The sequence below is a fragment of the Phragmites australis genome, chromosome 1 (assembly GCF_958298935.1).
Source record: "Phragmites australis chromosome 1, lpPhrAust1.1, whole genome shotgun sequence".
NCBI lineage: Eukaryota > Viridiplantae > Streptophyta > Magnoliopsida > Poales > Poaceae > Phragmites > Phragmites australis.
The window spans coordinates 39,752,838-39,780,703 of NC_084921.1; the positions used below are offsets into that span (position 1 = coordinate 39,752,838).

Consider the following 27,866-nt stretch of genomic DNA (forward strand, 5'->3'; position numbering starts at 1 on the left):
ACCTGGAGAGGCCGGAGAGTCTGGCAAGTTTTCGGACTGTTTCTTTGTGATGACTAAGTCTGGCCCGGAGACTCCGGTGTTCACTGGATACTCCGGTCAGTTCAACAGAACCGTAACGGTTAGTTCTAACACCGTTCTGAGCCCGTTTTGGATTTCAGGCCGGAGACTCCGGTGTTCACCGGATGCTCCGGGGTAAGTATGTCAGAACAGTAACGGCTAATTTTTTAGGTGAGCTATATATACCCCCACACCCCTAGCATTTATTGCTTCCTGTTGCTACTGAGCTCCACTTTCACAAAGCTTTCTAAGGGCATTTAAAAGCCCTCCAAACATCTCTAGTGCTTAGTTTTGCGCCAAATTTGAGAGGTTGTGTTTGGAAGTGAAATTGAGTCGTTGAGCATTGAGTTTATCATCGAGCATACATTTGTGATCATTTCTCTTGGAATCTTGTGCTTCTAGATAGCAAGGCGTCGCCCGTAGAGCACCCAATCATTGTGGAGTACCACGAGAATTTTGTAATCGACATCGACTTGAGTAAGAAAATCTAGCTTGATCTTTGTGGTCGCTAGAAGAGGATAGGGTTAGAAAAGACCCGGCTCTTTGTGAACTTCTCAACGGAGACGTAGGCACTTTTTTGTGAGGTGGCCGAACTCCGGGATAATTTCTTGTCTCATCACTTGTGCAAGTTTTACTAGTTGTGTAGTTTTGGGATTTTTTTCCATATATTAGTTTTTGTGATCATCTTGCTATTAACTCTTGTTGTTTAAGCATTGTACTGATAATAGCACTAGTGTTATCTTTTAGTCCTTAGTTATACTTGCTTAGATTCAGTTGTTCTCGAGATCCTGTATAGACCGGATATTCCGGACTAGACCAGATACTCCGGACAGACCGGAGTATCCGACCTTCACCGGAGTATCCGGCATCTGTTTAATCCGGTGTTAAGTTTTAATTTTCAGAAAAGCCTATTCACCCCCTTTCTAGGTATCTTTAAGTACATTCATCGATGGTCTCACAAAGCCTACGCTCAAGATTGTCGGCCTCCTCAGAGGCTTCATAAAACCAGTTGATTTTACCGGTCATGGTGTCTCCGGGAGTGGGGCTAACCTGGACGCCGGCAGACCGCGGCAGCTAATCAAAGGATGTAAAGGCCCGATTGAGGCGGTCGTAGAAGCATTCACGTCGCTGGTCGCTCTCTCTGGTCATCCGTTCAAGGTCTCTCTATGCTGCGAGTAGCTCATCCCGAATAGCTAACCAAGAAACAAGTCGCGAACCTAGTAGGAGTCAGCTGATTGAGTCTCGCTTGGCTAGATAAACTATAAAAGTCAACCGATGAGCTGTATAGATAAACCATAAAAGTCCATCGAAAAAGAATTGCGATGACTGTAGCATATAGAGTGCTAAGAATCTCTGATATTATTAGTATTATTTAAACTTTAGCTAATAATAATTTTAAAGTGATTTTGTTAATTAGAATGGAAAAAGTAACTCTTTGCACATATATTTGTAGATCAAATTTAATAGATGGGCCGGCCTACACACGCTACTCCAACCGTCACACAGTAGAAGTGCAGGAGAGGCAGAGGAGCAATACAATCCTTCCTGACCAGCTGCAGCCGCCGCCTGCCTGTAGAAATATGAAATGCGCTAGCCGGTGTACGACTGAACGTCCAACTGACATATGTGCAGCGCACCCAACTACTAACCTCCATTTTAGAATAATTGACTACTTTAATTTACTATTTAAATTTTGACCCTTTGTCTTTGTTTATGAATATTTATGTAAATAGCTTGACCTACATAACATCCTTAAAATACATTGATATCATATACTTTTCGTTTTACTTAAATAAGTATTTAAATAAATATTGTTAGTTAAAATTTCAATAGTAAAAGTTAAAGTTATCAATTGTTCTGAAACAGAGTTTAGTATCTAGCTCATCGTGTCCTCGTCAGGTAGACCAGGTGGAGGCTCTGCCGACTCGACAAGTATTGTGCTGCGCAGATATGTGTACTGCTCCATCTGTTCTTTGCACTACACACATGGCCGCATGGATTGCATCGATGTGTTTGGCTCGTAGGCGGTAGCACGTCCGTGTAAACTTGAACACGTCCATGAGTGACTTCACGCATGTTCTCTACTCGTCTCCAATTCTTTCAGGGCGGTGTCGTTTTGATCGTTTCGTTGTTCTGTGGGACAAATCTTTCTAGCCTACGTTTTTACCCTGAGTCAAACGGGGTATGTAACAATTCAGTCGTGCTATTTTTGCCTAAACGAAGGCGTCAGGTAGGCATGCTAGTGTTATTTGGTTAGTGTTGGCTAAGTGGGTCGGGTCAAAAGAGTGGGTATGAGGCACATAGATTTTGGTCTAGGCCGAGCATGACACGACATAATAAGCTTGGCTATGCCTGGGCCGAGACCTTCGGTCCGACGTGCTGACGCAGCCCGACCCGACTAAGCCACAGTGCGTCCCCTCGCTCTCACCAATTCACCGTCTCGCCCTACTGCCACCCATCCTGTTGCCCCACCTTGACGTCTCATCCTACCACCGCCTCGCCTCGCCATGCCCGTCGGCCAACCGTGCCTTAACTATACCCAAACTAACCAAACCGATATGATGCCTATAGGTCGTGCCGTAGATCGAACCTCCAACACATAAGGTGACACAACACAACCCAATTATGTAGCTATGCCTAACAGACCACGCCTAAACGTGCCTGTCAGACCAGCCGGTCCATACGGTACCGGCGCGTGAGACCCTCTTGACCAGCACTTCATTTGGCATTAGGCTTCCACAAGGAGCAGAACGCCAGCTCAACCGTGAGCACCAAAGTATACTGGGAGAACGCAAGATAAACAAAGGGAGCACGAGGACTTGACACTTGTCCCGGGGTCCCAACCACAACAGGTAAACAACTGATTGGTGCCAGCCGACGGCACCTGCCAACCGGTAGATAAACAGCACAGGTGGCTAGCGTGCGTGGCTACTCACGGGTTCGCCTCTCGTGAAACGCATGCAGGTGGCTGTGAAAAATCCTTAACGATCCGACCCGATGGGTGGAAGGAGACATATCCTTTTTAGTTTTGACACGGACATGCTCATGTGATGACTCTTGAATCTCTCTGATTACTCTAGTCCCTGGTGATACATATACATTGTGCATAGGCTGTTCAAAGTTGTTTGCGCGTCAGCAGGTAATTAATATTATCCCCGTGGTTCAACATGATAGGGGTATTGTGAAATCATTGGATAGGACTAATCTTCCCTTAAGTAATGCAAGCATGCAACAGGACTTTGACAGTATTCACAAGTGCTCACTCGCTTGTACTGCCAGGACGTATTTCACTGAACCATGACCGATACGAACCGAAGGGCACAGGCGAGGTGACGCGCGGCCGTTTGAGCCACAGATCGTGGATAGTGGTTTTTACCGTATCTAGCTTAAACAAACAGATAACTTATGAAATTAGATTGTAACTCTGGTATTCAAATTCTAACAATCTAATAATCAATCTCACATCTAATTGCCGTAGATTATGAAGTGCAAAAAGATTAAAATTTCTATTGGACTTTTGTAAAAACTACCTGGCTTACCACTGGCCTTACACCTCACCCTGACGCCTCGAGATATGAATGTCTTTCGTGATAATCTTGTTGATATTTTATTTACCACGAGAGAGTAGATTGTTTGGGAGAGAATATTTGTATAGACAAAAAAATCAAATTTGTATAGACGATGTATCTTTTACTATTTATTTATATATTTTTGTTTTCATAAATATTCTAGAAGTCCGATGGGTAAATATGGAACTCAAAACAGCTAAAGGCATTATATACCTTTAACATAAAAAACAATAATATAACTCACAAAATCCAAATTGCTAAATAGCTATCAATTCTTTTACCTCCAATTTTTTACAATACACATCTGAAAGCTGTTTTTCTCGACCGAAACAACCAGGGTCAAGGACTTAAAAAGGTTCCCACGCCCAAATTGGCCTCGTTTTCCAATTCCCCCGCCCAAAAACCGGAAATCCCCACGTGGTTCGCCACCAGCCACGTCGCCGATCGCCGATCGGTCAGCCCCCGCGTCGAGCGGCGCACACGCCAGCCCCTCCACTTCTCTCGCGTCCCACCGCATGCTTTCCACGCCACGCCGGCGCACACCGCGGAGGAATCGCTCGCTAGTACGGTACGGATGGAAGCCAAGCCACCACGGCAGCTTCGATATCTTTCGCCGCCCAACTTATAAATACGCGCGCTCCACTTTGAACAGGGGCGAGACGCACGCAAGCGGCAAATCGCACAAACCAATTCGAACAAACGAGCGCCGAGAAAGCACAGAGAGCCGGGCACGAGGCATGGCAACAGAGGTCAGCGGCCGGTGGACACACGTCCGCACGCTGGGCCGCGGTGCGTCCGGCGCGGTGGTCTCGCTCGCCGCCGACGACGCCTCAGGCGCGCTCTTCGCCGTCAAGTCGGCATCCGCCGGCGCCGCGGAGCAGCTGCGGCGCGAGGGGGCCATCCTGTCCTCGCTCCGCTCCCCGCACGTCCTCCAGTGCCTCGGCTTCCGCGCCGGCGCCGCGGAGTGCCAGCTGTACCTCGAGTTCGCGCCCGGCGGCTCGCTCGCCGACGTAGTGGCGAGGAGCGGCGGGCGGCTGGACGAGCGCGCCATCAGGGCCTACGCGGCGGACGTGGCGAGCGGTCTGGCGTACCTCCACGGGAGGTCGCTCGTGCACGGGGACGTCAAGGCGAGGAACGTCGTGGTCGGCGCCGGCGGCCGTGCCAAGCTCGCGGACTTCGGGTGCGCGAGGGCGGTGGGCTCCGCGGGCCCTTTCGGCGGCACGCCGGCGTTCATGGCGCCGGAGGTGGCGCGCGGGGAGGAGCAGGGCCCCGTGGCCGACGTCTGGGCGCTGGGATGCACCGTCGTTGAGATGGCCACCGGCCGCGCCCCGTGGAGCGACATGGACGACGTGCTCGCTGCGGTGCACCGGATTGGGTACACCGACGCCACGCCGGAGGTGCCCGGGTGGCTCTCCGCGGAGGCCAAGAACTTCCTATCCCAGTGCTTCGCAAGGAATCCACGCGACCGGTGCACGGCGGCACAGCTCTTGGAGCAGCCGTTCCTGGCGTCAACCGGCTGCGGCGTAAAGGCAGAGGAGGTGGCGGCGAAATGGGTGTCTCCGAAGAGCACGCTGGATGCGGCACTCTGGGAGTCCGGCTCTGACGAGGAGGAAGATGATGACATGTCAGATTGTCCCGCCTGGCGAATCAAGGCATTGGCAGGGCCCTGCTCGGCCTTGCCAGACTGGGATTCCGACGAAGGCTGGATCGAAGTGCTCGATGAGCAATGTGAAGCCCGCAATTTGGCACCGACCAAAGAGGCGGCCGAGGAGATGGCCGGCGAGGACGAGTGTGTCCTGAGTGAAGCGTTGGAAACAGAGGCCGAGCCCATCGACGTCGATGCAGAGGGTGGCGCTCCTGTGCGTTCTGTAGCTGTAGGATTAACTGCTCCGTCAATCGAGCAGCAGGAAAAGCGGTGTCGTCCACCTGTATCTCCTGTCGATACTTCACATAATAGTGAAATAACAAAGCCATTTTTACGGCCAAATTGTCTCCGATTAACTCTTTCTTCAGTTCTGTTTGCGCGAAATGATTATCTGATTACCATTGATTCTCATGAAATCTAGAAATCCCGAGCTGGTGCGATGCGACGATTCCAGAAACATTGTTCTAGACAGACGCGTGAATCAGTGACCAGTGATTGGGAATAACCGGGAGTATATCCGCTCTCCTCCTTCAGGGACATGCCGAAAGTAGTGACTAGATCATACCAGTAGAAGCTACTGGGAAGCATCACATTTGGGACTTTCTGGGTTACTGTATTTCTGCCTTTCTGGACATGCCATATCTCTGCCGATTCCTGTTTAGAAATGCTCGGCCATCGAGCAGTAATCTGTGCACATTCCTCGCATGATTCTCCAATAGATAACGATGAAGTTCGCCTGAGTGGCCTCCGAGTCCGAGTGAACTAGCGAAATGGAGCATTCCCGCCGGTGATCAGATCCATTCGGGGTCTTCTGACACTGGCTAGCGAGTGGTGAAAACTTACTTTATGTGGCGGACCCACCAGAGGCCCAGTGAGAGCACATGTACTGTTTAAATTCTTATTTTCCATTGAATTTTAATGGATTTAGGTTTTTATTCATGAAATTGTAAATCTTCGGTCACTAATATGACCCCACTCAATTTTTATGCTAAATCCCTCCCGTGGATTGGTCTGTACATAGTGGCACGCTGCCTGTTATGCAAGTGAAGGCCAAGTGGCAGTGTTCTCCAAGCTTGGTGGTGTGCCTTTCGGGCAAATACAAAATTGAATTTGGCGTACACGTTTGATACTTATTCGCTACACGTGGAAGCAGATATGAGAGAGGTCCTTGAGCTTGTCCAAATCCTCACCCCGTCACGTGTCCGAACCTCAGGGAAAGCTCTTCCGTGAAACTTCTGTGCTTGTTTCTACTGCCGTTAGATCTTTTTTTCTTTTGTCCTACTGAGCTCTTTACCTGACCTAAGATTGATTTATTCTGCTCCACGGTAATTCTTTGGTTGTCTACATCTTGGAAAACTATTTTGACAAGAGAATAATGCCTGGACAAAGAATTTCGCGCATTTTTGAAATGCTGAATATTTCTGCGCTGGCCGGCGTTCCATATTGTTGTCAGCAGAGAGTGCGATCATCACAGCTAAGGAGAATTTGGTGACCAACACAAGCACACGGCAGCCTTAAATCTTCGGCAACCTTGCCGTGCGCCCACTAACCAGTTCCCTCACATCTCAACTCACCCTGCCCATTCTTGAATCTTGAGAGGGAGCAAGAGAGGGGAAATGCGTGATGGACTAGTTTAGTGGCCTCTAGTCTATCTCTAGAACCCTAGATCGGGGGTAAGCTTTGGATGGCAAGGCACCCAACTGCTTGCGACGGGTAGGTCAACATTCCATTACCGGGAGCGGCCTTTCTGCTTAACGAAGATTATTAGATAGCGCCAGAGAGATTTGACTTGCGTCAGGAATCGTGTGCGTGCGTAGTTCAGCCTCGCGGTCGCCGCATCTCACCGATTGCGTCACTTGTTAGACTTCAGATGAGGCGTGAGACCAAATCAACTCCCGAGGGGATCCGGCGGCCGGTAAACGCCCGATCTATTTTCGGCTCGATCGACACTTGACCACTTCGATCTACTTTTCCGGAACACAAAGTGGAATTCATTCATCACTTCTAGATTTTAGTGTCTCCATGGCGCATTGCTGCAAGGTACGTCGCCCCTCTCAGAGTGGTGATGATCCGTCGGCACGTCGGTGACGCCCGCTGTGACGCACCAGGCTCGGCGCCAGGCAGCCAGGCAAGTCTATTTCGTCCGGCCTTCCTCAGATCCGGTAGAAATTCCTTGATTCCGTTAGCCACTCTTGGTCTCGAACTCTCGACAGACGACTACTGGCAGCACACTACTAGTCTACCACTATAAAGTATCTACAGCACAGGTGCATGCATCCGAGCGAGGATAAAACTCGACTACCGGCATTGGGAGAGTGAATAAAAATCTCAGCCGGAGATACAGATGCCGCCGGCCCGGGCCGCTGCCAGGGGTCACCTTGGCGTGCCAAACTGCTGCTTTGCTCATCCTGCGCGCACTGTCGTTGTCTGTCTGGCGTTAGTGCTTACGCCGCCTCGGCCTTGCTCCTCTCTGAAAAGTCACAAGAAACTCGTGCTGTTTATGTCAACAGACGATGATTTATTTATGGTTAGATTACCAGACAGGGACATCTCTGCGCCAACCTCCGCAACTAGTAGTATCCCAGAGAGATATGATGTGTCGTAATTAGGCTTGATTGTTTCTTATTATGATTATAGATTCTAGTTCTAAAACAAAAGCAAAAACAAAGTAGCCTAATTTGAAAGTTTATTTGTATACTACAAAATTTTATAATTCACGATATGATAGAAATGGGCTTCTCCACATTCTGCTAGCTCGTGCATGCTTCACAGAGCCAGTGCCGTGGACCAGTACTGGTCTTGCTGTGTTGTTTTTTTGGGTCCTTGTTCTTCAGGTCAATTCAAGTGTGACACGCAAACGCCGGTCCACGGGAGCAAAATCGCAGACCGGACCCGGTGAATTTAGGCACGAGCTCGCGCTTCGACTCCGGGGGTTGGTAACGCATGGATTTCGCTGGGTCGAGCTCTGTTCAGCAGCATGTGTTTGCTTGAGTTTTTCTCTCTTTTTTCTAACGATTGGCGAGTGATTGATGCCAATGGAACCAGAGTTCACATAGTACTAAGTCATACAAATGAACGATAGCCGACCACATGCCTAGCTTGCCAAGTCAAAACATGTGCCAGACCGACCTATCACGCCGAACGACGCGGGCTCCAAAACGGTCCCGGCTTAACAGGCCACTAGAGAATGGAATTATGGAACAGAGCAACAGAGGAGATCCAGCTTCTGCTCCCAAAAATATAACACAGAGGAGATCCAACTGAAACAAAACCATGTTAATCGTGGCAACCTAACTGGAGGCCAGTCAGATCAGGTACCTGATGTACAATCCGACATCGCGTGAACAGCCGTGCGTCGGTGTGGTGCCGACGAAAACCGCAGACCACGTTGGCATGGGGGACGTGAGATATCGATCGGGTTCATCGACGGGCATCTGCTCCGGGTCGCTCTCACCGGCACGGCACGCGCGCGTGATGCAACGCCCGCTTGCACCATGTGCAGAGGCAGGATGTGAGACTGTGCGTGCGTGCTCCTTCTTCGCGGCGTAGATCGATGGGGACGTTTGTTTTCCGTGTTTGCGTCACGGCTCGGTTTTATGTTACTATTGAGCATGGTTTACAAATGCGTTTGATGTAAAAAAAGTCTCTCGAGATTACTACGTAAACCACGTTAACCGCATAGTAATCGGTGAAATTAGATAGAAATTGATCGAATTTCATCAAAAATTTTATATTTTTAATTTTGAATTTAAACTTAATCGAAACCGATCAATTATAAATACGGTATAGATCGAACCGATCGATAGCCGTGATAATCCAACGGTTACCGACGATTTTATAAATACTGTGGATGAGGCACCGCGCTAGATCCTACAAGGAGCCATGAAGCCGGCGAGATTTCGATCTCGGAAAAAAGTTAGGCGAGACTTATCGCTGTTCTCGCACTTGTAGGATGCGAAAAGCTTATCACCATGCATTGCCTCTACCTGGTGTATCTATCTGGTTTGCAAGATTGGAGCTGGATTCAGTTTGCGCCAGTAAAAATGGAAGGTGAACATTCTCTGTTTTTCACTCGAGTTGCCCGTGCTTCATCTGTGAAATTCGTGGCCGGGATCATGTGGTTCCACAGTTACCAGTCTTGACATCAAGAAAGGCAGAGAGTTTGCACTGCACTGCACCGCATAGGATCTCGCGTAAAAAAGTTTCATCGCGCGGACATCCCGTTGACCAAGCGAGGTCCACTCAGATATGCAGCCGGAGCGTGTGCCAGCGTGACGTCATGCTGACGCATCCTGCCGACACGCGCGATCGGCCCTCGTCCAGTTCCAGGATGCCGTACGTAAAGGCCGCTCGGCGAACAAACCTGCCTACTTCACCAAGAAGGGGTAGATTGCCGTTCGTGAACGTGTTCGATCTCGATCGGTCTCAAAAGAAAACAGTAATCTCGACGTCGTTTGGGTGCTGTTGCTTCAACTAATTTGATTCCGAGCTGTCCAATGATCGCAACGTGAACCGTACGCACATGCAGGCAGTGATGTGCCAACCGGGAGATCGCAAAGAGAGAAATTTTGGGCGGAATTCGTTTAATTTTTTCTCTGCTTCTGTTACAAACGCGGTGGGATCCCCCTGTTTCAGTCCCGGCGCGATCAAACGTGTGCGGAATTTTACAACCACGGAAACTGCCCTGGCTAATGGTGGCATCAGTTGCTCCTGCAATGTACGGGAGATGTAGATGGCCACTGACATCTGCGGCAGCGGCGAATTGCTCGAACTCTTCATCCGATGGTTCGGCCCAGACGAAGTAGTCTGCGGCGGCCGCCTCAGTCAGCGCCAGCGGCGCGCCGAAGGCTTCGGTGTGGTCGTCCTGCACGTCGATCCAGCCGTCGTCGGAGTCCCAGTCGGGAAAGACCGAGGTGGTGCACGCCAATGCCCCGATCCTCTCGGCTGGGCTGGTTGACATCTCGTCCGCCTCCTCGTCGGTGTCCGAGTCCCAGAACGCGTCGTGCAGTGTGGTCTTCGGGGACGCGCACTCCTGCCTCGCCGGCTCTGCCTTGCGGTCGCGGACGGCGGAGGCGACGAACGCGTGCGCCACTAGCTGCGCCGCCGTGGATCGGTCGCTGGAGCGCCTCATGAAGCATCCGCCCAGGAAGTCCTTGGCCTCCGCCGACAGCCACGCGGGCACCTCCGGCACGGCGTCCGTGTACCCGATCCGGTGGACCGCGGCGAGGACGTCGTCCATGTCGCTCCACGGCGCGTGCCCCGTAGCCATCTCGATGACCATGCATCCGAGCGCCCAGACGTCCGCGGCCGGGCCCTGCTCCTCCCCGCGCGCCACCTCCGGCGCCATGAACGCCGGGGTGCCGCCGATAGGCCGCGACGACTCGACGGGCCTCGCGCACCCGAAGTCCGTGAGCCTGGCGCGGCCGTCGCCCCCGATCACCACGTTCCTGGCCTTGACGTCCCCGTGCACCAGCGACAGCCCGTGGAGGTACGCCAGCCCGCGCGCCACGTCCCCGGCGTACGCCCTGATGTCGCGCTCCGCAAGGCGGCCCCCGCTCCTGGCGGCCTCGTCGGCGAGCGACCCACCCGGCGCGAACTCGAGGAACAGCTGGTACTCGCCGCCCGCGGCGGCGCGGGAGCCGAGGCATGGCACGATGTGCGGCGAGCAGAGACCCTCCAGCACGCGCCCCTCGCGCCGCAGCTGCGCGGCCCCACCGGCGTCCACCGACTTGACCGCCAGAAGCTCGCCGGAGGCCTCGTCGGAGGCCAGCCACACGACGGCGCCCGACGCGCCGCGGCCGAGCGTGCGGACTCGCCTGAGCTGCTTCATCTTAGTGGCGTCCATGTTCTCTGTTTTTGTTTCTGGTTTGGAGTCGGGGAGGAATCGCAGGAAGCGGATGGGAATCGGGATGGTGTGCGTGAGATTTATGCGTTCGGCGAGGAGGGGGAGGTCTATTTCTACCACCCGCTCAGCTTGGGGGTCGTGGAACACGTGCGGAAACGGAGCGGGGAGTCTCCGGTGGGAGGCGAAATAGGCAGCGTGCGTTCTGTGCGCGGCTCCGGTTCTGGTCGTGGTTTGCCTGCAAAGGAAGGTGTAACGAACTTGTAGCTCCGGTCCTGGTCGTGGCTTTCCCCCCATGCTGCTCGCCTTTTCCGTCTGACGGATCCTGAGTCCTGATCGATGCATCCCCATGTGAACCGAACACTCGGCGGATCCGATTTGGCTCTTCAGTAGCTTATGAGTTTGGAGTACATACATACTTACATGACACTACCGGCTGCTCTGCCGCAGCGGATAAGACCTGGACCTGGATAAACGATGCGTTGCGTTAGCCGTTACGCTCTCTCTTTTCCTATGATCTCATCGGTAACGTCACGGCATGGTAGCGTTTTCACTTCGGCTTTCTCTTCACAACTGCACCTTGCCAATCATGCATGCACTACTTATTATTATAAAGACTTCCAAGTCGATTTAATATCAGGAGCTGATTGTTCATTAAACCCACAAGAAAACTCGCCGCAACTCCTCACCATTCTTTGCCTCCAAGTTTCTAACCCCAACTGTTCCCTGCAAACCATAGTTCTTGATTCGTTGAACCTGCTGCTTTACAAAGCCTCATTCTTTCTATGCACGTGCCTAAAAATTTGTCTACACTTCAAAGCAAACAGACTTTGACTGGAACAGTCTGACTTGCAAAAACTTCCATTGAAGGGCGGCTTGTTGCGAAAAAAGGATTTGTTTCCTTCTAAGATGATTGAGATTTTGCTTATATGTCAATCACATTTGTAACCGTAAAAAAACCATCCTCGCAATCGTAATTACTAGTGACTGTAAAAGCCACCCTGTGACTCTAAAATTTAGTGTAGTTTTAATGATCATACATGTTCATAACCGTAAAAACAAACATGATCTTATGGTTGCTTAGATGAGTTTTTTACGGTCACAATTGTGACTATAAATTTCATTGTAGCTCCATGACCGAAAAAAAAAGGGATTTTATGGTTGTGATGATACTTATGGTACAAATGTGTCTGGGAAATAAGCAAATCTCTTACGCCTGACAACTAACAAAACTGGAAAAAGAATGCAGTTTGTGACATGAATCATGGGTCTGTGAACAGAAAAGATGATAATTTTGTCCTGCTCTGTTGCGGATTTGGACCATCATTGTCCGATTTGAGAAATTATCATATGAGAACCAAATCTCACGCATGTGAAATAGAGAAACAATTCTATTGTTGTCTTATGGCGACATGTTATATGAAAATTGAGAATGCTCTGCACATTATGTGCAATTTAGCACTTGGCCCTTTTTCATTTTGAAATGAATTGTAGCCAGCAAGGGTCACAAGAGAACCATCTAAAGATCCATTTGGATGGGAGATTTGTATTCAACTCATTAGAATTTCAATTTTTAGTTGGACAAAATCCTAAAAAGTTGTGGAGCAATACCCCTATTCAAACATTACCTTAGTTTGAACCACTGTGAACTTCATGAGTTAAATCTTCAAAATCACCGCTTCACATGGAGCAACTAAAGGCGGAACCCGACCCTGGTCAGGATAGACTGGGTGTTCTGCAATGAAGCATGGGATATCGACTTTGTTGATTACACGCTACATGCACTATCCTCATCCCACTCAGATCACTGCTCCTTCCTATTATCCAAACAAACAGGACCAAGGCCACCGCGACTTTTCAGGTTTGAGAACTTCTGGGCACACATAGCAGGCTTCAAGGATGCCGTCCAACAGGATTGGACGACGCCGTCTGGACACACATAACCTTTCCGCAGGCTACATCACAAGCTACTTTGCATCCCCAAGCATCTCAGGAAATAGAGCAAAACAATCATATATGAAGCCAAGCTCAAACTACACATGGCGCTGGAGATCATCCTCCACCTTGATTGTGCTTAGGAGCATAGGAGACTTTCGAACCTTGAAACACGTCTAAGAAGATCCTTGAAGAAAAGAGTCATGGGACTAGCAGTGATAGAGAGAGCCAAGATAAAACAATGCTCCAGAGTGACCTGCCCCCTAGAGGGTGATGCAAATACTAAATATTTTCACCTTAGGGCTAATGCAAGAAAACAGAAAAACCACATTCAATGGCTGCGGTCAAATGATGGATGGGCTATCAACCACAACGACAAAGAAACACTAAAAAATGCACACTTCTCAAATATTATGGGCCGACCACTACAGAGGACGACATACTTCAATTGGGGCTTACTGTCGTCACCACAGGTCAACCTATCATCCTTCGATAGAATCTTCACTAAGAAGGAGGTTACTCGTGCCATCTCTCAAATGCCAGCTAACAAAGCGTCAGGGCCAGAAGGTTTCACAGGGGCCTTTGTCGGAGGGTTAACTCTTGTCGCAGAGATCCTGAGGGACCCCTTTTTAGAGATTCGACCGGGGGATGATTCTGAATATGTTTGCTGGAGAAATAAATTGATGTAAATGCGATGGCAGGTGGGGTGGAATGATCTAATGAAGAAAAGAGTAAATGCGCTGGGGGACTTTTAGACAGGTTCGGGTCGCGCTGCGTGTAACACCCTACTCCTGTGTGGATGCTATAAATGCCCTGAGAATGTCCCTCAGGAATGTGCTGGTTACAAGAATGTTTGTCTATCCTAGAGCCTCGGGCTCCTTGTTCTTCGATGGTCACAGCTTCTATGCCTGTACGAAGGTGTTCTTCTATCTCTGAGCAAGAACCTGAGAGTTCGAGCGTCCTCTGTTCGCTTGGATTCGTGTGGGATTGCCTCTGCCTTCGATCTGTTCAGCATGTCTTTGTCCGTGCCTGCCGGCTGCCTTAAATACCCGCCGGCGGTAGCGTGCCCTGAAAGGGAGGGCACGAGTTCCAAGGCACCATAAATGGAAAGGGCGTCATCATGGCTTCTGCGCGAAGTGACGGGGGTTGAAAATGCGCTCCGCACCCGGTCTTCAGTCGTCATGATGGCGCTAGCAACGGGCGCCGTGGAGAGGGCCCACCGGGCAGCCGCATAGCGGCCCGGCGTGCCCGCCCGGTCTTGTTCGCCTGCCACAGCAGCGCGACAGACGGAACACCTCAGTCCTCGCGATGCTATCCCGAGGCACGCCGGATGGCGCGGGATGGGACCCGTGCATTAAATGTCCCCACGCCCTTCTGCCAGAGGATGGCATGGACTGACACCGAACGTGGTGGGAGCAGCTGGAGGTGACAGGCCACGCGCGCCCTTAAATACCGCATCAGGCCTTTCACTGGCTAACACCTCATTGCTGGACCCCTGTGGGGGCCACTAATGGGGGCTTCCTGGGCCGTCGGGGAATCGAGTGCTCGGGGGTCACTGTTCACCTCCCCGAGCACTCTCTCCCGAGAGCGCCCTTTCTTGGTCCTCGGGGAACCGAGGGCTCGGGGGCCGCTGCTCGCAGCCCCGAGCACTCTCTCCCGGAACTACCTTCCTTGGGTCCTCGGGGTACTTGGGTGCCCGGGGGGCCACTGCTCGCAGCCCCGGGCACACCCCTCCCGGTACTCGGTTCTCCTGGTCGTCGGGGGACTTGAGGGCTCGGGAGTCACTGTTCACCTCCCGAGCACTCTCTTCTCGGTCACTTAGTCTTCGCAAATCATCGGGGAACTCGGGTACTTGGGGACCACTGATTGTGGCCCCGAGCGCCCTCTCCCGGGACTTAGTCTTTTTTACCTCGCGGAGATGACCTCCGCGGGAGGACGCCACATGGCGGATTACTGGCCTAGTCTCGGGATTCGAGAACCCCTGGTTCCTGATTCACCGACAGCCTTCTTCAAGTTGTGTTGGCCAATCATCAAAGGCGATATCATGGCAGCAATTAACCAATTCCACAACCTGCGATGCAACGACCTCAACCTCATAACACAACAAATGTTGTCCTCGTGCCCAAGAAGGAAGGGGTGGAATGCGTTTCTAACTACATGCCTATTAGTCTTATCCACGGGGTGTCCAAGATCATATCCAAGGTCCTTGCACTCTGCCTCACACCACTGATGAACGCCCTAATCTCGCCCTCACAAAGTGCCTTCATAAAAGGACGAGCAATACATGACAACTATATGTACGTCAGAAACCTTACGAGGAAACTACACATAGGCCAAAAAAAAATGGCCCTACAAGTCAAATTAGACATCTCCAAGGCCTTCGACTCCATACGATGGGACTGGATATCGGCGCTCCTAGTAACCTCTACCTCGAAAGTTTGTTAATGGTGTGCCCACTAAGCTAATCATGCACGGTAGAGGCCTGTGGCTGGGAAACCTGATGTCACCCATTCTCTTTGTTTGGGCCATTAATACCTTACAAGAGCTACTACACCAAGCAACTAAGCTTGGCATCCTTAACCATCTCGAGGCAGAGGACCATGACTTAGAACCTCCATGTACGCTGACAACGCCACGATTTTTATCAGAGTAACCACCCATTACGTCATGGACCTGAAGGAACTCGTCCAGGGTGGAAAACCACTTGCCTCATTACAAACATGCAAAAAAACTCAAGCGTACCCATCAAGTGCGAAAATATCAATACCCAAGAACTGCTGCAAGATCTACCCGTCAGTATCACCAGTTTCCCAATCAGATATCTAGGCTGGCCTCTGTCCATCAGGCGCCTCAGGAAGGTTGACTTTCAACCCCTTGCGGACAAAGATGTTGGCTGGCTAACCGCGTGTCAAGGGAAACACATTACACATATTGGGCGCACAACCCTTGTGAAATCCATCCTATCGTCCCAATCGGTGTATTTCCTCACAGCGCTCAATGTCCCAAAGGAGGTCCTAAACATGCTAGACGGACACAGAAAGAGGTTCCTCTGGGCTAGAGGTGCCCAGCTCACACGGGGCAAATGCAAGATCAATTGGAAAAGAACCTCGTGATCGAAAGAGCTGGGTGGCTTGGGGGTCCTAGATTTTGACAAATTTGTTAGAGCTTTGCGCTTGTGCTGGCTATGGCACGAATGGAGATCCCCAAACAAGACGTGGGTCGGCACGGAAACACCATGCACAAATACGGATAGGCTACTCTTCGCCGCTTGCACCTAGATAGTCATCGGTGATGGGAAGACAACCAAGTTCTGGCACTCGTCCTAGCTAGGCGGATAGCGACCCAGAGACATGGCACCAACCATTTTTCAACTATCAAAGGCAAAAGGAAGGAATGTGCAACAAGCGCTGCAAGAAAACTCTTGGATCTCGGACCTAAACTTCTCGATGGCCCTTACAATAACGCATATCGTAGAATTCGTCAACCTATAGACCGCAGTTGATGGACTTAGCCTTAACCCCAATGAGCCTGACAGTATATGGTGGAAGCTCACGCATGATGGAGAATACACATCTTTGTCCATGTACTGGGCATAATTCTTTGGATCCGCCTGCGTGAACTACCAAACATTAATATGGAACCCCTGAGCACCACCCAAGTGCAAACTCTTCGCATGACTGGTAATACAAAATCGGATTTGGACTGTCGACCAGGGGATGGGACCATAACCCGACTTGCTCCCTTTATCGTTAGAACCCGAAGATGGCCTTACACATCCTGGGTGATTGCAGATACACTAGAAGGATTTGGGACTACATTGCAAATTGGTCGGGGTGTTGGACTTTAAAGCCACAGTTGTGGCAATCGGTTCAAACGATTCATGGCTCGCGGACCAATATCACAACCTTGAGAGATACGACACGGAAGGCCATCTGCACCGTGACTATGCTGGTGAGTTGGGAGGTTTGGAAGAAGAGGAATGCACGGATTTTCCAGTGCCAAGAATCTTGAACCCAAACTCTCATCGCAAAGATAAAAGAGGAGGCCTGAACTTGGATTCCTTCCAGAGCGCGGCGGATTACTTGACTGACCTGGATATATAGCCTGCACCGGTCTTGTATAGTCTCTTCCCCCTCTTTGTTTTCCTTTCTTTTTCTGGCTTTCCCTTTTTTTAGTTGGGCCTGGGTTATTTTTTGTGATCAGCCCGCTCCTTTTTACTCTTTCTTTATCAATGAAATAAACACATCCAGTGTTTGTTCGTTCAAAAAAAAAAAAAAAAAACTTAGTCTGGAGCGCCAGTTCCCAAGAGTTCCCTTCAACAATGTCTACCAGATGTAACAATGTCCACAGCAAACCGAAGCTCATGAGATGGCAAAATTTGTGCAAAAAAATCAAATTTGTTTTCTCTTTTCCCATTACAACGACAGCTGAGTTCCACGATTTCGCCCGGGCGACAAGCAACCGGGCAGGAATACGGCACTATACCACTGCCTACTCTCACACTCGAATGCCTTTCGCACTCTGCGGAATCTTCGATCGATCCTACATTACACGTAGGATATCTAATGGCGTTTTCCACATCGACAACGTGGAGAACAACCTTGGCGGCATCCATCGCTTCGCTCCTAAGGCCAAAACCTGCACCGGCCGTCACTGTGGTTGCCGGCGCCTCCGAGACCCTGGAGCAATCGCTGTGCACTTTGATCCAGCCTTCATCGTAATCCCAATCCGGCAAGGCCGAGCAGGGGCTCGCCAGTGAGCTGATCCTTCCAGCCGCGCTCTCCGACGCCTCCTCGTCCGCTTCGTCACCCTCGTCGACGGACTCCCAGAATACTGCGTTCAGTGTGCTCTTGGGGGACAACCAGTCGTGGTTCGCCGGCTCGGCGTCGCAGGAGGCTGACGCGAGGAACGGGTGCTCCAGTAGCTGCGCGGCGGTGGGACGGTCACGCGGGTTTCTTTCCAGGCACAAACGGAGGAAGTCCTTCGCCTCTGCTGACAGCCAGGCGGGCACCTCCGGCACGGCGTCCGTGTAGCCGATCTTGTGAACGGCAGCGAAGACGTCGTCCACATCGCTCCACGGCGCGGCGCCGGTGGCCATCTCAACGACGGCGCAGGCGAGCGCCCACACGTCGGCCGCAGTGCCCTGCTCCTTCCCACGCGCCACCTCCGGTGCCATACTGCCATGAATGCCGGCGAGCCGCCGATCGGACGCTCGCAATCCACTCTCCTCGCGCACCCGAAGTCCGCGAGCATTGCCCGCCCGTCGGCGCCGACCATGATGTTGGCTGCCTTGACGTCCCCGTGCACGATCGACTCCCCGTGGAGGTAAGCCAGCCCCCTCGTCACATCCGCCGCGTACGTCCTAATGGCGCATTCCGCTAGGCGCCCCCCATTCCTCGCCGCTTGGCGCGAACTCGAGGAACAGCATGTACTCGCCGCTGGCCTCGGCGCGCGAGCCGAGGCAGGGCACAATGTGCGGCGAGCGGAGCCCGGACAGGACGCGCCCCTCGCGCGCTAGTTGCTCCGCCGCTCCGGGCGCAGCCGTCTTGACCGCCAGCAGCTGCCCCGAGGCCTCGTCCGACGCGAGCCAGACGACGGCGCCCGACGCGCCGCGGCCGAGCGTGCGGAGCCGCCTGAGCTGCTTCGCGGCGGCGTCCATCCTCGGTTGGAGTCGGAGGAGAGATTTGGGTTCCGCGCAAGTTGTTACGGGGATTTTGTGGGGGGCTAGATCTACCGGGTGAATGAGATTCAACCGATAGCTAAGCACTGAACGCCCCCACGTCCCCCTCTTGCGCGCCTCCGTCTCTCCTCCTCGTCCTTCCCTCTGATCTTGCTCGGACCCCCCGCGCGCGTCTGTCTATTTGTACGCCCACGTCGAGTCGTCTGCATGTGACGGACTGACGAGTGAGAGAACGTGCGGGAAGTGAGCGATTGGCGGGGAAGCGCCCGTCAACGCCAAGGGGACGGCGTAACGGGCTTGTCGCAGAAGCGGATGGCCAAATCGTCCCGTCTTTTTGGACGCTCGAGCGATGTTTCCTCGTGAATTCAGCTTGACGGACCAGAGATCGGCTCGTGGTAGGTGCGGGGCGTGTCCGAGTATCTATCTCTGCTTGAAGCGCGCTGCGCGCTCGTGTTAGCCGGATCTAGACCTCTGAACTCGATGTATCTCACTTCTAGTCTGGACTGGGACTGTCAAAATGGACGCACGTTAAGTTTGCAGTCCTGAAAAATTCCTTCGTTCCTCTTCCTGATGGGCATACCTTTTCCAACGTCGAATTGCTGCACTGGAAGGGAGTCGGTGCATGGGGTCGAAAACCACGAACCATCTTCAAAGAGAAGTCCACACACGTGCAGATATGGGCAAAAATCCAAAATTAGACAATATACACGACCGTATTTACCGAAATAGACAACATGTTAACGTATTTACAATTTTAGCATCCGTATTCGACACACCGTGTGCTGAATATGGGCTCATATTCGGAACACGGTGTGCCGAAAATGGACTGTAGCACTGTATTTCGGCACACCACACTCCGAAAATGAACAGTACCGCGCGTGAACAGTAACAACAGTGCGTTTGAATTTCGTTTTTACTCTTTTTCAAAACGGTGGTCTTCTATTACTCCAAAAATATTAATTTTTTTTTACATATTCCATAATCCATGTGTAACCCATTTTAATTGGATTCACCAAAAAATCCTTTGTATATTTAAAACTAAAATTCTTCAAAAAAGACTACTTTTATAACTTGTAATAATTTTTAGTGTCTCAAATAAATTCCCAAAAATCTAGAAAATTTCACTAATATTCTTATTATGTGATGTACTAATTTCTAAAATTATTTTCAGCCCTAGTTTATATGATGAAAAAGTGAGTTCTTTTGTAATGCTTCATTTATATGTATTTTTATCATTTCATGTAAATGAAGCATTACAAAGTAACTCATTTTTTCATCATATAAATTAGGGCTGAAAATAATTTTAGAAATTAGTCCATCACATAAGAAGAATATTAGTGATTTTTTCTAGATTGTTGGGAATTTATTTGAGACACTTAAAATTATTACAAGTTATAAAAGTAGTCTTTTTTTAAGAATTTTAGTTTTAAATATACAAAGGATTTTTTGGTGAATCTAATTAAAATGGGTTGCACATAGATTATGGAATATGTAAAAAAAGTTTTAATATTTTTGGAGTAACAGAAGACCACCGTTTTGAAAAAGAGGAAAAGCGAAATTCAAATGCACTGCTGTTACTGTTCACGCGCGGTACTGTTCATTTTCGGAGCGTGGTGCGCTGAAAATGGAATGTAGCACCGTATTTCGGCGCACAATGTGTTACAGTCCATTTTCGGCACACGGTGTGCCGAAAATGGTGCTACAATGTTATTTTTGGCACACTGTGTGTCGAATATGAACTACAGTACCATATTCAGCACGAGGTGTGACGAATACGGATGTTAAAATTGTAAATACGCTAACATGTTGTCTATTTCGGTAAATACGGTCGTGTATATTATCTAATTTTGGATTTTTGCCGCAGATATGTGATCAGGTCAAGATAGCATTACTCAAGGGATGATGTCAGTCTCAGGCTCCCTCTCATTCAAAAACAACGAAAAGGAAAATAAGTCTCAGGTTGCGAGCTGCCAAAAGGAGCGCAGGAACAAGCGCGGACGTTTCGCCCCCCCCCCCCCCCCAGCTTGTTAGCCGTCGGCCCTCTCCTGACGACTAGACTGGCCCTCCGGTCTCACTTAGCTGGAACTTCCAACCGCCTGTTCCTCGGCCCCTTTTACAGGAGGTCAACCGGCAGAGCCATCCAAAAGGTTCATGCACACGGCCTTTGCCAATCTCCCCATTTTCCCTGTGAAAGTTCGATGCACATGTCGTTTTCACCAAGTGCAGTTTGCACTGCAACTGCAAGCGCTTGATGGGGACGTCAATTCCATCCAGCGCGATTAGCGTTGGATAATGATCAGCAAGCTGGGGACAAAAATGTCATGGGACTCTTAGTCAATTACCATTTTTTTTTTGACATGCTTAGTCAATTACCATTTACCAACCGGTTTTGCTGATTCCACGTACACGGCACACTGGCACTGCTCAAGATTCGTTGTATACTTGGGGTTTCGACTCACCTTCTCCCTTGTTTATTTATTGAAACAGTTGCTCGCGTGAACTTGAAGAATCGCGATGCACTTCTTCCTTAAAGTTGACGAGTGCCCAGCACACGCTCTAATAAGTTTCTCACGAGCAGGTTGCTTCTAGGGATGGCAACGGGGTTAGTCCCCGTGGGGAATGCTTCCTTATCCCCGTCCTCATTTAGCTATCGGGGGAAAGATTTCTCCCATCCCTATCCCCGCGGGAAATTCGCGGGAATCGGGTCCCCAATGAGATATAAAATTAAATGATATTTGATTATTTTTATATATTAATAATATGTATGTTATATAAATAAGTAATTTATTGATGTATACGAGGGTAATTAATATAAGATTGATTAAATATTATAGGTTAGACAAAAAAGAATAAAAGTAATTTATTATTTACTCTACATACTATAATGTTTTGTACATTTATATAATAAGAAAAATATGTATATATATGTGATATCGGGGATATAGCGAGGAGCGAGAATAGGGAGCGTCTTTCCGTCTCCGTCCCCATATAAGTTCGCGGGGAACAAAATCTCCTCATCTCCATTCTCTAATAGGGGAATTTTTCACGAAGAATTAGAGATCGGATCCCCATTAACATCCCTAGTTGCTTCTGGCCATGAATCTGCGTACTGACTAATGAATGCGGCGCCTTGGAACGCCCAGCACACATGCTCACCCGCGTTGCTTCTCTTTTCCTTGATAATATCTGGTCGGGGTTGGTTTTCCATTGCAGTACGTGTCCTGGCCATAAACTATTCCGAGTAGTGTACTACACTTATCATGAAAACAGTCATGTGAAATTAACGTGTCCGTCTTCCGAGCTTTATGTACCTATCTATCTATTATATTTTTTTAAAATAAAATAAAAATCATCATGTTCACTTTTAAAATTATAAAAATATCATATTAATTTTAAAAATAGAATCTAGATCAGTTACGAATATCAAACGATTTAGATTAAATAAAGAGTCCCTATCAAATATAATTAATAAATAGTTAAATTTAAAATTAAATTCTTTAAAAAATTAGAAGTTCGATTTTCATATAGTTTGAAAAGCAAAATATCTAAATAAATGATATAAATAAAATAAAATAAATAGTAAAAATATACTATTTTTTAATAAAAATTATCATAATATTATAGGTAGCCTAACCACATTATTAACTTGATCTATCTTACTAGTTTAACGTATCCTGAATACCGTGTTGCCTTTAATATCGCGTGTCGAAATATGGAATCGCACCATCAGCCTAACGAAAAGAAGAACGGGAAAGCAAAATGATTATCATCGAATATCTTTCTGTGATTTCCTCATCTCCGTTGTGGCCACGGGCGTCGCACGCTGCGCCTGCGCAAGGGGCCCCGACTCACTGCAGGCTAGCTGATCAGGGTAGTTTCCCACCCACGTCTGCGCGTCGCGGAATTATATATATATACAAAATGATATAACCATTTCAAAAAATTATAATAATAGATTACCGTCACCCATTCATCTAGCGAGAATAATATCTTTCTATGAATAAATGACACCTTATAGATCTTATTAGTAAAAAATAAAAAATACGATGGCATAGGATCTCGCTCGCTTAGCGACGTCCGGCAGGCATACCCAAAAGGTATCGTTCAATGTTCAGTCGAGATTCTTTAGTATAAAAACCGGTCACGTCGGCCTTGCCGATGTCAACGGTTATTTCTTTTCGACCTAGCTGAGAGAGAGGGAGGAGAGGGGAGAGGAGGAAATTAGAGGCGAAGCCCTATTAGAGTAAGGAGGTACGTTTTTTATCTATTTTTTTTACAAATTTGATAGGATAGTCACTAAACGTAGGTTAGAATGTAGATTTAAGTTTAAAATTAAGGTTAAACATAGTTTAGCAATTGGATTCTATCTGAACATATATTTTAATAATTAGATGTAGTATTTAGACATATGTTAATTATTAGATGTAGGATATAGATATAGTGTCGATATAATTTAAATAGTAGATGTAGTATTTAAGGTGTTTAATATAGCGATCTAGCGATATTTTGTTATAATATAGATTAACTATTGGACCATAATGAATGTTGTATCAGGTCAAGATAGCATTACTCAAGGGATGATGTCAGTCTCAGGCTCCCTCTCATCCAAAAACAACGAAAAGAAAAAGAAGTCCCAGGTTGCGAGCTGCCAAAAGGAGCGCAGGAACAAGCGCGGAAGTTTCCAGCTTGTTGGCCGTCGGCAGACGGAGGCCCTCTCCCGGCGACTTGGCTGGCCCTCCGGTCTCACTTAGCTGGAACTTCCAACCGCCTGTTCCTCGGCCCCTTTTACAGGAGGTCAACCGGCAGAGCCATCCAAAAGGTTCATGCACACGGCCTTTGCCAATCTCCCCATTTTCCCTGTGAAAGTTCGATGCACATGTCGTTTTCACCAAGTGCAGTTTGCACTGCAACTGCAAGCGCTTGATGGGGACGTCAATTCTATCCAGCGCAATTAGCGTTGGATAATGATCAGCAAGCTGGGTACAAAAATATTATAGGTGGCCTAATTTTTAATCAAAAATTATAGGTAGCCTAACCACGTTATTAACGTGATTCATTTACTAACTTAAAGTATCCTGAATACCTTGTTGCCTTTAATATCGCGTGTCAAAATATCCAATCGCACCATCAACCTAACGAAAAGAAGAACGGGAAAGCAAAATGAATATCATTGAATCTCTTTCTGTGATTTCCTCATCTCCGTTGTGGCCACGGGTATTGCACGCTGCGCCTGCGCAAGGGGCCCCGACTCACTGCAGACCAGCTGATCAGGGTAGTTTCCCACCCACGTCTGCGCGTCGCGTCGTGGCGGAATTATATATATATACAAAATTATATAATCGTTTCAAAAAAATAATAATAATAGATTACCGTCACCCGTTCATCTAGCGAGAGCGATGTCTTTCTATGAATGAGTGACAACTTGTGAGCCCCATTAATAAAAAAAAAACCGATAGCATATGGTCTCGCTCGCTTAGCGACGTTCGGTGGGCATACCCAAAAGGTATTATCCAATGTTTGGCCGAGACCTTTTAGGTATAAAAATTGGTCGCGTCGGCCTTGCCAACGTCAACGGTTATTTCTTTTCGACCTAGCTGAGAGAGAGGGAGGAAAGGAGGAGAAGAGAGAGGAGGAAATTGGAGGCGAAGCCCTATCGGAGGAAGGAGGTATATTTTTTATCTATTTTTTTTATAAATTCGGTAGGATAGCCCTTAGACGTAGGTTAGAATGTCGATTTAGGTTTAAAATTAGAGTTAGATATAGTTTAGTAATTAGATTCTGTTTGTACATATATTTTAGTAATTAGATGTAGTATTTAGACATATGTTAGTTGTTAGATGTATGATATAGATATAGTGTCGATATAATTGAGATGGTAGATGTAGTATTTAGAGGTGTTTGATGCAGCGATCTAGGTATATTTTGTTGTAATATAGATTAACTATTGGACCATAATGAATGTTGTATTATTGTAGCTATAGTTTTAAGTAATTTTTTTATTTTCATTTGCAATAATGTTATGATTTTTTGTCGATGGTTGACAGGTATATTGGATAATTAGTAGTTTATGATTTTTTTATGGGGACAATAAAATATTATATAGTCTAGAATGGTTAGTATTGTTTGTATTGAGTGAATAGAAAAGAGTATCTCTAGACCTATGTAAAAAAATATCAGACACTTGTACTCTTAGTTGATGCGGGGCTTCAAAATAGACACTGAGGTTCAAGAGATAGTCATTAGCATTGTGGATAACTATATGAGAGATGATGTGTACTGAGAGTTATACCCGCTCAGGGAAGATCAAGTCTGGAGGATGTATCTGTAGGATGTTGTGTAAAAAAGTTGGCCACCTATATTGCCTATGCATTGGAAGAATAAGGAGTCAGTTAGGGAGATGCAGGGTGAGGGTACGCGGAGGAGAAGGGTGATGAGGAAATGTATGATGAGGATGAGGGTAATGAGAATGTTGATTTGGATGTTGCATATTCGTCGGTTTATTTGACTGAACTGACCAGTGAGGCAGATGAGAGTGAACAAATTTCTTCTCTAATTAAACAGATGGAGAGGAATAATATTGAGATTGACGAATTTCTAGAGTATGTCATGTCGGATGATGAGAACGATGCTCATGTTCCCATGGACTGGAACAATCTCAACTCTAACAACCTTGTGACAAACAATCCTACGGAGGATGCTATGACTCAATAGATGGCATCACTTTGACGATAGTTTTATGTTGTCAAGTCAAGTAAAAAGAAATATGATGTCAAGTATGTGAAGAAGGGTTGTCCGTGGTAGGTGCATGACTTTAAGGGGAAGTGGATTGAGTATTAAAAGGTGTCAATTGTGGTAGACCACACTTGCACGATGAATGAACTTGAGCCTAGCCACGGGAACACCACCTCAACCTTTGTCGCCAATGTGGTGTACACCCAGATTATGAAAAAACTGAACTAAGAACCAGAGTCCATAATCAGAACAATTGAGGAGGAGTACAAATGCACTATTAGTTACAATAAGACATGTATGGCAAAGAGAAAGACAAATGAGATAAGGTTTGAGACCTACAAAATGTCATATGACAATCTTCCACATTTGCAGCAGACTATTACTCAAAGTAACCTGAGGACGTATTACAACATTGATAAGTACTCATTGTTGTCCAAACCTACCAAGTATGTTCTAAAGCAATGATTCTTCATATTAGGACAATATATCAAAGCTTTCGAATATTGTCAGCCTATCCTCTACATTGATAACACTTTCCTTACTGACATGTACAAGGGACAAATCCTGACTGTTATTGAGATTGACAGGAACAATCAAGTGCTACCGTTGTCCTTTTCATTTGTGGAGAGTGAGAACACCAACAGTTGATATTAGTTCATGTACTGTATCAGGATGATAATTGTGCGTGCTCGGTTGAACGTGTGTCTTATACATGACCGGCATGCAGGGATGCTCAAGGCAATTCAAGATCTGCAGAATGGAATGGACGATGCATGATGTGACATGTGTGGCAAGATATGTAGAGTAGGTGGTGCATGAGGTATTCTGTGTAAATTTCTTTCGCTAATTCAAGAACAAAGACATCATTAACATGTTCAAGAGGTTATGTGGTCAGAACTAACAACGAAAATTTAATGCTCTTTAGAAGACACTGGATGAGCTAATGAAGAAGTAAATATAGAAGCGTGCACAGAGGCTCGTGAAGAGACCAAAGGATGAGTCAGTACCTCTTGAATCCCTGCCAACGAAAAATGAAGCTGACATAACACGGATGACTGGGTCATCTATGAGGTTATTTAGAGAGTGGATTGAGAATGAAATAAAGGAGAAGTGAGCTCTGCTCTACGACACAAACATGGCTAGTCACAATATTATGACTATAAATTTAGTAGATATTTACAAATGAGTGATGAAAGGTATGAGTGGGTTATCACCAAGGTTCACGTTACCGACCGGAGCTTGGTTACCGAGCTCCGGCGGTAACCGAAATCTCGCGGTAACCGCGGTTACCGGTCAAAAATTCAAAAAAATTTGGAGAAAATTCATTCGGCAAAATTTGAATTTTTGCAAAAAAATCGTGTTTTTGCCCTCTCGTTAACTGGTTGGTTTGGACCGGTTACCGAGCGGTTTGCTCGATAAATCGAGCGGTTTGGGCGGTAACCGACAGGTCGAAAACCGACCGAATTGATGCGATAACCGATCGATTTTTAGCGATTACCACATGTGTGGATGCATTATCAATAATTAAGTTGAAAAATCATAATAAACAAATAATTGACCACTAAATCATGAGGAAAAATAGTATATAACCATGATATGTTTTCTAATATCGTATAAAATTTTGGCATGACCTTTGCTATTTTTTTTTGTTTCGAAGGCAACAGACAGATAGTAATAGCAATTCAAGCACGAACATATAATTATTGTTTCGAATATATGCGTATATTACATATGCAGAGCCTAAAATTAATAAATATATATGGAATTGTCATGACCTTCGAAAGTAAATTTGCATCACCTTTAGAACCACCAGCTTGGGGGCCGATTACATTCGGCCATATTGTACTCATCGGTGGACATTAGCACTAGCCGTCGTGTCGATAGCAACTCTGCTTTAAACTCAGCCCATGTTGGTCCTGTCTATGCAGAAGTGGTTGACTATTGTCCTTGCAAAATAGCTTAATCGGTTGCGAACTTTAGTGTGGATGAAAGCAAATGTACTCCAGTTCCTCTCACACCCACTAGATGATGCGCACTGTGACACTAGGCGTCTAACAAGCATTGATAGTGTAGGTGTAGACGAACCAAACATAGACCACCATTGCGCTGCAAGTAGGTATAGTGATATGAGGCTCAGAAAAGTAGGTAAAATGACGGATCAGATAGATATGTAAAAATTTTTGTGCCCGAATGAGTTCTGCCGTCACAAGCCATCCGTGCAGCTAGAGGACCTGAGAATGAGAGAGACTTTGTCCGATACGTTTTAGCCTCAATAAGTGCTTCCGCGGCAGTAGTAACATCAGTCAGCCTCTGAAATGCCTCACGGAGATCTTCGAACAAGGTTGGACCTGTGCCATACGCGTGATGCGTGCGGGGGTTCAAAGCGGCCGCTGCAAGTTGATGATC

At 47.8% G+C, this 27,866-nt stretch overlaps 2 protein-coding genes and 1 pseudogene across 2 annotated transcripts; 1 reads left to right on the forward strand and 2 right to left on the reverse strand.

Moving 5' to 3' along the window:
• Positions 1–4,146: 4,146 nt before the first annotated feature.
• Positions 4,147–6,264, forward strand: LOC133918705 (mitogen-activated protein kinase kinase kinase 18-like). Its single transcript, XM_062362725.1, has one exon. It carries the CDS (start codon positions 4,364–4,366, stop codon positions 5,690–5,692), a length of 1,329 nt encoding a protein of 442 aa, XP_062218709.1. The 5' UTR covers positions 4,147–4,363; the 3' UTR covers positions 5,693–6,264.
• Positions 6,265–9,057: 2,793 nt separating this feature from the next.
• Positions 9,058–11,479, reverse strand: LOC133918698 (spindle assembly checkpoint kinase-like). The gene has a single exon (XM_062362712.1). It carries the CDS (start codon positions 11,462–11,464, stop codon positions 9,644–9,646), a length of 1,821 nt encoding a protein of 606 aa, XP_062218696.1. The 5' UTR covers positions 11,465–11,479; the 3' UTR covers positions 9,058–9,643.
• A 5,884-nt stretch (positions 11,480–17,363) lies between these two features.
• On the reverse strand, positions 17,364–19,170 carry LOC133884771 (mitogen-activated protein kinase kinase kinase 17-like; annotated as a pseudogene).
• Between the last annotated feature and the right edge of the window lie 8,696 nt (positions 19,171–27,866).